General features: G+C 45.7%; 1 protein-coding gene across 1 annotated transcript in view; it reads right to left on the bottom strand.

The window, feature by feature from the left end:
• Positions 1–1746: 1746 nt before the first annotated feature.
• LOC310786451 (E3 ubiquitin-protein ligase RNF43-like) overlaps positions 1747–11196 on the bottom strand; it is a gene marked incomplete at both ends in the record, with an annotated part of 24206 nt that continues 14756 nt past the window's right edge. Inside the window, 5 exons of the mRNA XM_083647661.1 lie at positions 1747–1772; positions 4812–6335; positions 6803–6905; positions 7029–7199; positions 9052–9153. Coding sequence (XP_083503787.1) covers positions 1747–1772; positions 4812–6335; positions 6803–6905; positions 7029–7199; positions 9052–9153 — 1926 coding nt within the window. The remainder of the gene's footprint in view (positions 1773–4811; positions 6336–6802; positions 6906–7028; positions 7200–9051; positions 9154–11196) is intronic.

The following is an 11196-nucleotide window of genomic DNA, read 5'->3' as shown; positions in this document are numbered from 1 at the left end:
CAGCTACCATCAAACAAATGATCAAATCTACTGTCTGTAACTGTGCATTACAATTGACGGCAACTGTGCAATTCTCTATAGTCAATGGTAATGATTTGAAAATAGTTTACCATTTAGTGATGAATACAGAAAACATTAACTTGCTCCTGAAACCTGGTACTTCTCAGTGCCATTTTTACACTTTGCAAAATCATCCTGTGTGCCAGATTGGACCCTTTGGCGGGCTGGTTTTGGCCTCGGGCCGTAGGTTTGACACCCCTGTGCTAATGCAACACGTTTATTTGATGCTTGGTACTGTAAAGTTTAACTAGCATGGCTTTACTCCGATTATATTATTATATAGTCGCTATGTCTTTTCTATGGCTGCAATGTTGAAGAACATCTTTGTAGAGCTTTAGATGCTGGAAGACTATGGGACCACATGATCCAGTATAGTTACCGGTATATGGGGCTGAGTGGGTGTTAGAGGGGGAGTAGCAGAGAATATGGTCAAGGTCCTTCTGGAGCTGCGGCTCACACACTCTGCACTGGGTCGGGGGGCTAAAACAGCACTGAGGTCAAACATAAGAAGTAACCATTGGCAAGAGAAATAACAAGAGCAAGAAAATAGCTTGTAATGACGATGACATAATTCAGTCAAACCGGTTCATTTTTGAAGATGAAAACAAAATTACAGACTAAAAAAACAAAAACACAAATGTGTTGAAAACAGCTGCCATTATTGAAATAATGAATACAAGGCCCATGCTAGGCTCAGCAACCTCTCTGAATGCTCGTTGATTGAGGGGCTGAGGGAACAACCATTCTCTCCATTTGAAGTCTCTGACTGTCAAGAGGAAAACTTCTTGTTGAGTTTATGGGAGCTACATGTTATGACAAAATATACTATATACATGTATATTGAATTCACTACAGCAGTACCTTTAAAGACCCATGTCTGGGGCATGTTTAGAAATCTGAGCTGAGGTAGGCTGGAGAGAAACGCTTCTCTCAGCAAAGGGAGACAAAGATCAAGCAAGCAAAAATAAGTACCTCAAGTTACTTTGTTGTCGAGTGAGCAATGTAGAGATGGAGTCTCACTTCACGAGGGCTCAACACCCGAAGCAAGGATCATTCGTTAGTTGTCACTAAGGAGCATGGGAACTTGAGATATCATGTCGGTATTGAATATTCTTCTTATAACTGACAAGGCGACACACATACATACACACACACACCCACACACACCCACACACACACACCCACACACACACACACCCACACACACACACACACACACACACACACACACACACACACACACACACACACACAAAACACATTTTCCCCCCTGTGTTGTATGAGTTCCCCAGCATCTCCCAGTCTCCAAACATTTAAACGGGAAATATTTTGATATACAGTATAACATTATGCATGCCACATACAGCATAGATTTTTAACATGATAACATGGGGTTAATTCATATTCATTCTCAGTTTAAGTTATATAGGATTAATTAATACCTTCCTATTAAGATCTAACTCAATATCTTACCGAACCTTTCAACACTTAATTTCAACACTGAGCCCTGGGGGAAGCTGGGGAATCGCCTGAACGAAGGCGTGTCTGTGGAATTATTTGGAAGACGTGAGAGAGAAGCCCAATGAGAGGCTTGTCCATTCTGAAGACGTGAGAGAGATGGCCAATGAGAGGCTTGTCCATTCTGGCTCCTGTGTAGCAGCGTGACATTGGGGATGCAACAAGTTCTCACACACCAGACTCCTCTTCTGATCCTGTGGACACAAAAACAGCTCGAGTCATGCCTACAAAATATAATCGAGAACACAGAAAACTACATACAAAAGTCTAGAACATGTGTCAAACTCAAGGCCTGGGGGCCAAATCCGGCCCGGGACCACCTGCGAGAGCTAGGAAAGAATACAATTTGTGCTAGGGCTGTCACTTTTCATTCGAAATTCGAATTCAACCTCGAATGTGGGGGAGGAGGGCATGTTCGAATGTATAATTGACCTGTTCGATTTTTTTTTTTTTTTTTTTTTTTTTTTATGAACCAAAATTAACCAACTGCTGCTTGCTGGTAATGTTAATCCCATGTCAGAAAAAGTCTCCAGATTTGTCGCGTTAGTCTCTTCTGAGAAAGATTGTCTCCAGGGTCTGAAAAGTTGTCTCGAGTTGGATGCAGCCAAGTTTGTGAGGCAGTGTTGTGACTGTGAGCGTCCAAGCTAACACGTCGGGCTGATGCCCGGTGGCCTGGCCTGATTTTTTTTTTTTTTTTTTAATTAACCAAAAAACTTCGAATATATTCGAACGATTTGCGGGCAATTAAAGTTCGTTCGAACTTTATTTTGGGAAAAAGTGACAGCCCTAATTTGCGCCATACAATTCTATGGCGGCCTGGAGCTAAAATAGCTATTGTTAAATTATATATATATATATATATAAGTAGTTGTAGGCTACTAGTTGTCTGTTTGCATTTATTTTCCCTATAATTCTGCTTTCAGAGCTAGTTATTAAGTTATTACAAAAAACTGTAATAATCTGGCATAGCACGATTGGATGTGTCTGCGGGCGGGAAGCCGGATTAGGGGTATGTGTCCTAGTCGCTGCACTAGCGCCTCCTCTGGTCAGTCAGGGCACCTGTTCATGGCTGGAACTGGTGGGAATAGCATGATCCTCCCACGTGTTACATCCTGCCGGTGAAGCTCCCCACTGTCAAGTGAAAAGAAGCGGCATTTTTATTTTATTTTTTATATCTGAAAGTTGGTCACCATTCACTTTGTTTAGGAGAATGCTGTAACTCTGTTTCTCTGGAAAACTCCATGTTTTGTCGACTAAAAAACGTCACCCAACCTTACACCGGCATGCGGGTGAGCAGATAATGACAGCATTTCATCTTTGGGTGAACTTATATATATCTTTTAATTATTATTATTTTCTGACCGCCCGCAACCCCCCCTCCCATTTTCGCGCCAATTGTACTTGGCCAATTTCCCCCTTGCTGCCCCGGTCGCTGCTCCACCCTCTGCCGATCTGGGGAGAGCTGTAGACAAGCACCATGCTTCCTCTGACTTATGCGCAGTTGCCAGCCGCGTCTTTTCCCCTGACAGCGGGGAGCTTCACCTGCAGGACGTAGCATGTGGGAGGATAACTTATCCTTTAATAAACTATTTTATGTTGTTTTGTTTTGTTTTGTTTTGTTTTAATTTTCTTTTTTTCACTACGAGTTGCATTTTATGTGTGAAAAGTGCTATACAAATAAAGTGTATTATTCTCATTCTTATATGAAAGACTGGAGACACTGTGATGGTAAAACACCCACCCTGATTGTGCTGTAATGTTTGGCAGTATAAACAAATGTCTGTGTTGGTGGCGGCCGGGCCGTGGTGGAACCTGCATGGCGGCCTGTCCACAGAGGTCCCGGGCCCCAGGAGCTGAGGCTCCGAGTGGGCCTGCTGCACCCGCTTCTGCCAAACCACGTGGGCCCCGCCACAGCAAGGCCAGTCCTTGAGATTTTTTTTTTTTTATTTTTTTTTTTTTATGAACCAAAATTAACCAACTGCTGCTTGCTGGTAATGTTAATCCCATGTCAGAAAAAGTCTCCAGATTTGTCGCGTTAGTCTCTTCTGAGAAAGATTGTCTCCAGGGTCTGAAAAGTTGTCTCGAGTTGGATGCAGCCAAGTTTGTGAGGCAGTGTTGTGACTGTGAGCGTCCAAGCTAACACGTCGGGCTGATGCCCGGTGGCCTGGCCTGATTTTTTTTTTTTTTTTTTAATTAACCAAAAAACTTCGAATATATTCGAACGATTTGCGGGCAATTAAAGTTCGTTCGAACTTTATTTTGGGAAAAAGTGACAGCCCTAATTTGCGCCATACAATTCTATGGCGGCCTGGAGCTAAAATAGCTATTGTTAAATTATATATATATATATATATAAGTAGTTGTAGGCTACTAGTTGTCTGTTTGCATTTATTTTCCCTATAATTCTGCTTTCAGAGCTAGTTATTAAGTTATTACAAAAAACTGTAATAATCTGGCATAGCACGATTGGATGTGTCTGCGGGCGGGAAGCCGGATTAGGGGTATGTGTCCTAGTCGCTGCACTAGCGCCTCCTCTGGTCAGTCAGGGCACCTGTTCATGGCTGGAACTGGTGGGAATAGCATGATCCTCCCACGTGTTACATCCTGCCGGTGAAGCTCCCCACTGTCAAGTGAAAAGAAGCGGCATTTTTATTTTATTTTTTATATCTGAAAGTTGGTCACCATTCACTTTGTTTAGGAGAATGCTGTAACTCTGTTTCTCTGGAAAACTCCATGTTTTGTCGACTAAAAAACGTCACCCAACCTTACACCGGCATGCGGGTGAGCAGATAATGACAGCATTTCATCTTTGGGTGAACTTATATATATCTTTTAATTATTATTATTTTCTGACCGCCCGCAACCCCCCCTCCCATTTTCGCTCCAATTGTACTTGGCCAATTTCCCCCTTGCTGCCCCGGTCGCTGCTCCACCCTCTGCCGATCTGGGGAGAGCTGTAGACAAGCACCATGCTTCCTCTGACTTATGCGCAGTTGCCAGCCGCGTCTTTTCCCCTGACAGCGGGGAGCTTCACCTGCAGGACGTAGCATGTGGGAGGATAACTTATCCTTTAATAAACTATTTTATGTTGTTTTGTTTTGTTTTGTTTTGTTTTAATTTTCTTTTTTTCACTACGAGTTGCATTTTATGTGTGAAAAGTGCTATACAAATAAAGTGTATTATTCTCATTCTTATATGAAAGACTGGAGACACTGTGATGGTAAAACACCCACCCTGATTGTGCTGTAATGTTTGGCAGTATAAACAAATGTCTGTGTTGGTGGCGGCCGGGCCGTGGTGGAACCTGCATGGCGGCCTGTCCACAGAGGTCCCGGGCCCCAGGAGCTGAGGCTCCGAGTGGGCCTGCTGCACCCGCTTCTGCCAAACCACGTGGGCCCCGCCACAGCAAGGCCAGTCCTCCATGCCTCCAGAGTCCAGGATGAGGGGCACGGGCAGCAGGGCGGGGGCCAGGTCCGGAGGGGGGCAGCAGAAGCCCGGGCCCTGGCCGTAGTGGATGTGGATGCTACAGTCGTCCTGCAGGTCCAGGCTCTGGTGGAAGCGGACAGAAGGGCCGTCCAGGACGCAGCCGCCCGGCCGCCCACTCCTCCTGTGCGGTTGTCCGTGGCACTGGTGGCAGCAGGGCGGCTGGAGCTGTAAGGGGACCGGGGACATGAGGACCGGTGCTGGGGGGGCGCTGGGTTCACGGTCCTGAGCCTCCGCCCCCGTGCCGGGCCTGTCTGGAGGGTCTGCCTTGGGGCCCTGGCAGGGGCTGTGCTTGAGAGGGCATGTGGGCGAGTCCTTGTCCGCAGCCGGGGTGGGGGGCCCGGCTGGGGTGGCGGCGGCCCCGTGCTCCTCGTCCGAGCCCCTGCCCGGGCCCTGGCCGTGCTCCCCCTCCTCGTAGTGGTGGTGTCTGTGGCGGTGGAAGTGGATGTGGCTGAACACAGTCTGCGGCTGCTCCTCAGGGCAGCCCGCTTTGTTCACCACTGAATCCAGAGAGCGGGGCCGGGCCTGGGCCCCCGCCTCCAGGCTGCTCCTGCGGGGCGTGCGCCCGGGGCCCGGCCCGTAGTACACAAACGGATCGTAGTCACTGCTCAGAGAGCTGCGGAAGGTGGACCAGCTGCCGTAGACCCCTTGCAGGGACACATCGGTGCAATTGAGCACCGAGTCGCTGGAGGATCCGTGGCAGGGCCCCGAGCTGGAGTCGCTGGCCGGCCCGTCGGCCAGGTAGCCGCTGCGCTCCGTGTGGTAGCTGCCCCCAGAGCAGCTGCCCTCATCCTGCCGGCTGTGGGCCGCTGCACCTCGGGGCTGCGGGGCTGCGGAGGCCGCATGGTGCAGTCTGGAGCTGGAGGCGCTGCGCTGGGCCGGGCAGGACGAGCGGTAGCTGTGGCAGGAGCGACGGGGGGCGTAGTGGTGGGTGGAAGTCCTGCAGTTGCCGCCTATCCTGTGGGGCCTCCCGGGGCCCTCTGGAGGGAGGTGGTAGCCGCAGCCGGGGCCAAGGGGCCTGCTGGTGAGAAAACGTAGCGTTTGGGGGTCCATGGGTGAGGAGCCACTGTAGTGGCCCAGAGAGGGATAGGGTCCAGAGGGGCTCCGGGGGTAGTGGGGCCTCATAGAGAAGGGGATGGCGTGCTGTGGGAAGGGGATGGCGTGCTGGGGGAAGGGGTGGCTGTGTGGGGTGCTGTAGGACTGAGGGTGCAGGAAGCCCTGGCTGTGCTCCGGAGTCTGCTGGAGCCTGTTTCTCTGGGGCTGACGCTCCGTACCTGTGGAGCACAATATAGTACACACACTTTTATATGAATAAAATAATGACTTTTTACAAAGCACTCTCAAAACAGATTTACAAAGGGGTTAAAAGAGATAAAGCTATAGGCCTTAGCCTAAATGGTGATCAATGCCATTTTAAAATAAATTCTAAACTACATTGGCAACCAGTGAAGGAAAGCTAGAATCTGGCTGCCGCATGTTGGACTAACCTGAATGTGGATATACTGGTGTGCATGGAATTACAAAAAGTGAAGGCGTGGCAAAAGAAAAGCATGGATGCCGGTTTCCAAGTGATTAAAAGACAAAAATGCTGTAATTTCTGAAAGTCTCCTGAGCTGTCAAAAACCTGACAGACATTTTAATCCTCAAGTAGATGAAAGTAAAAAACTAAAAACTAAAAATAAATCCCACTTTAATAAGCAGCTTGTCCACCAAGGCTGAAGTGAAAATGTTGAATTGTTACCCATGATGTTGTGCATGCAAAGGGGACAGGTGCGGTGCTGCAGCAGCCAGGGGTCCACACAGTCTTTATGGAACTCATGAGCACAGGAGATGATCCTCAGGTCCTAGAGGTGGAAACGCACATTTACTGAGGATAGAATTACATTCTAGCTTTAGCTGATATAACTGATGGGCAGTCCAATCTACAGACTTATTGTCCCTGTGCATGTCACCCCTTCTCCTCCTACCTGTCCATCCTGGAACTCCTCCAGGCAGATGGCACAAACGGGGCTGGAGTTGGAGCTGCTGGCTGAGCCCCAGGCCCCGTGGTGGCGCTGGGAGCCCGAGCACCCCTGGGAGATGTAGGTTTTGGTTTCCAGACGACTGATGGCGTGCATGGTCTGCTGATGGACTGAGTCCTGCATACGCAAGAGGGAGTGGCCCAATAGAAATAGTAGTGGTATTATACTGGACATTTATACAACACACATACTCTTCTTCAGAATGCAGCTTCATATTAATACCATGTCACACCAGGGATGAAACCATTACTGGTTTAATAATAAACTGTGAACAAATTCCTGGGGGGGGGCATGGCACTACCTTCATTGAGGGACTATTACTTATCTGCTCAGTTGAGACCGCTAGTACTCAAGAATATGAAGCAAAATGGAAAAACATTGAACTCTCTTTATTAGATACTCCAATTCAGTCAGTTCTGGGATGTCTTGACAGGGTGAAAGAAATACTTCAAACACAAAACCAATGGGTTGGTCTTTCGATTAAGGTTTGGATGGAGGTGGTTAACCGATTTCAGCTTCATAGAGAGACAAAAGTATTGAGTTGGCCGGCCCACAACCCACACTTTATACCAGCACTGAATGATCATGGATACAGACAGTGGACCCGGCAGGGCATTACAGCTCTCTGCAGAATTATGTCGAATTGGGACATTGATCGTTTTAAGAACATAAGCCAATCATTTGAACTCAATAAATATGACTTTTATAGATATCTACAAGTTCGCCATTATTTTTTGAAAGAGATCAGAGGGCCCAAACCTGAACATTTTTCTAAGATAACTCAGATTTTCATAGAGGCCTATAATGGTGAGAACAAAAAAAGAGTTATAGGCAAATTATACACTGTCATTACTTCAATGAACAAAAACTCAACTGATTATGTGAGAGAGCGCTGGGAAAAAGAAATGGGTGTGGTGATCACCGAAGAGGTGTGGCTACAGGCCTGGGAAACTCATTGCTCTGTCACTAACCCATTGACATGGAGACATTTTAGTTGCAAGAGCCTGATTCGATTTTTCATAACACCAAAGCAAAAATCCAAGCTCACTGGGTCCCAACATGCTGGAGGGAATGTGGGTCAATGCAAGCAGATCATGCTCATATATTTTGGCTCTGCCCAGGTATTCTGCCTTTCTGAGAGGATATGGGTCATTTAGTGTCTGAGATCCTAGGCTTTGACATTGAGGTATCCTTTCCCTCCCTGGTCCTTTGAGTTATGCCTGAAGCTCTATGTAAAAGTGATGCCTATCTTCTGAAAATACTCCTGATCGCATGTAAGAAAGCTATCACCAAATGTTGGCTTCAGAGAAACCCCCCCACACTCCAGAGCTTTTTACAGGAATTGTCAAACATATACACCTCATGGAAAAGATGACCTTTGCCCTCCGCTTACAGAAAGATAAAGGGGAAAACTATTTGTTAAAATGGGACTGTTACTTACAGGAAATAGGAATTGATTAGGGTTCCCTCTTTTTTACCTTGTTCAAATTTTCTTCCTTCATGTATTAAGTACCAATGCTGAGAGACTATAAAATTCTATCTGACCACCCACTCGTAAAGACCTCATGTTCTCTGCCCCATCTGCTCTTTTCTTCCGTTTGTTTATATGTATGTCTGAAATGTTTGTATGATACTTGAAACTGTCAAAATAAAAAATAAGTTACAAAAAAAATACAAACTTGAATTATCATTAAAACCGTGTTTGATTAGAGCACTTTGAAAAACAGTAAATACTGTCCATCATAAACCAAAGTTAGCAACAGTCCTCCATCTGGTTTGGGGGACATGTTTCCCCCATGAGTTTTCAATATAAAACTTGGTGAAATTATGTCAGTGAGTGTATCAGTACTTTCTGAACATATTCAGCACATTTGAACAATACTGCGATAATACTGGTAACGGTGATAATTCACTTGACTCACTTCCCATGCCCACATTCACTTATGCCGCCCCGGCTGGCTTCACTCACCCAGGTTCTGTTGGACTTGCACTTGTAGCGGAAAGCGAAGATCAGGACGATGGTGAGAATAGCCAAGACTATGGTGAGCAGGATTCCCACATCATAATGTGGCTGGAAGGGGAAAAGGAGAAAGAAAAGAGCAAATGTGCTCTTAGAACACTTTGACCATATGAACTTAAAAAAAAAATAATAATAATAATAATAATAATAGTTATGTAATTTAGATCTAAGATTTTGATTCATTAATGCGTCCCTAAAAAAGAAACAATATAACTGTACTAACATCCTACTGAAATGCCTAGAGTAAATTACAATACTACAGTGTTCATGCACAGGGGCCCATGGTGTCCTAACCCACGCCCCTGACGCCCGACTCCGACACAAACACACTGGACGGTCCATTTGTATCCCAACTCCCATTACACATTACCACATGACAGTGCATTACCCAAACAGAACTACATTTAAAAGTAAAAACATAACGTGCCTGAAGGTTCCTCTCAGATAGCTTTCATGAGATTTTCTGAGCTTTCACATGATTTCCTTTCAGTTTTGCTCTACGGACGAAGGCAAGTTACCAGAGGGAGTTTGTTTCTGTACGGACAAAGGCAAATTACCAGAGGGAGTTTGTTTCTGTACGGACAAAGGCAAATTACCAGAGGGAGTTTGTTTCTGTACGGACAAAGGCAAAATTACCAGAAGGAGTTTGTTTCTGTACGGACAAAGACAAAATTACCAGAGGGAGTTTGTTTCTGTACGGACAAAGGCAAATTAGCAGAGGGAGTTTGTTTCTGTACAGACAAAGACAAAATTACCAGAGGGAGTTTGTTTCTGTACGGACAAAGACAAAATTACCAGAGGGAGTTTGTTTCTGTACGGACAAAGGCAAAATTACCAGAGGGAGTTTGTTTCTGTACGGACAAAGGCAAAATTACCAGAGGGAGTTTGTTTCTGTACGGACAAAGGCAAAATTACCAGAGGGAGTTTGTTTCTGTACGGACAAAGGCAAATTACCAGAGGGAGTTTGTTTCTGTACGGACAAAGGCAAATTACCAGAGGGAGTTTGTTTCTGTACGGACAAAGGCAAATTACCAGAGGGAGTTTGTTTCTGTACGGACAAAGGCAAAATTACCAGAGGAGTTTGTTTCTGTACGGACAAAGACAAAATTACCAGAGGGAGTTTGTTTCTGTACGGACAAAGGCAAATTACCAGAGGGAGTTTGTTTCTGTACAGACAAAGACAAAATTACCAGAGGGAGTTTGTTTCTGTACGGACAAAGACAAAATTACCAGAGGGAGTTTGTTTCTGTACGGACAAAGGCAAAATTACCAGAGGGAGTTTGTTTCTGTACGGACAAAGGCAAATTACCAGAGGGAGTTTGTTTCTGTACGGACAAAGGCAAATTACCAGAGGGAGTTTGTTTCTGTACGGACAAAGGCAAAATTACCAGAAGGAGTTTGTTTCTGTACGGACAAAGACAAAATTACCAGAGGGAGTTTGTTTCTGTACGGACAAAGGCAAATTAGCAGAGGGAGTTTGTTTCTGTACAGACAAAGACAAAATTACCAGAGGGAGTTTGTTTCTGTACGGACAAAGACAAAATTACCAGAGGGAGTTTGTTTCTGTACGGACAAAGGCAAAATTACCAGAGGGAGTTTGTTTCTGTACGGACAAAGGCAAAATTACCAGAGGGAGTTTGTTTCTGTACGGACAAAGGCAAAATTACCAGAGGGAGTTTGTTTCTGTACGGACAAAGGCAAATTACCAGAGGGAGTTTGTTTCTGTACGGACAAAGGCAAATTACCAGAGGGAGTTTGTTTCTGTACGGACAAAGGCAAATTACCAGAGGGAGTTTGTTTCTGTACGGACAAAGGCAAAATTACCAGAAGGAGTTTGTTTCTGTACGGACAAAGACAAAATTACCAGAGGGAGTTTGTTTCTGTACGGACAAAGGCAAATTACCAGAGGGAGTTTGTTTCTGTACAGACAAAGACAAAATTACCAGAGGGAGTTTGTTTCTGTACGGACAAAGACAAAATTACCAGAGGGAGTTTGTTTCTGTACGGACAAAGGCAAAATTACCAGAGGGAGTTTGTTTCTGTACGGACAAAGGCAAAATTACCAGAGGGAGTTTGTTTCTGTACGGACAAAGA

Source organism: Poromitra crassiceps (assembly GCF_964638095.1).
Source record: "Poromitra crassiceps genome assembly, chromosome: 1".
In the NCBI taxonomy this organism is placed as follows: domain Eukaryota; kingdom Metazoa; phylum Chordata; class Actinopteri; order Beryciformes; family Melamphaidae; genus Poromitra; species Poromitra crassiceps.
Note: the sequence above shows the minus strand (reverse complement) of the source record. Positions and strands in the feature narration are given on the sequence as shown.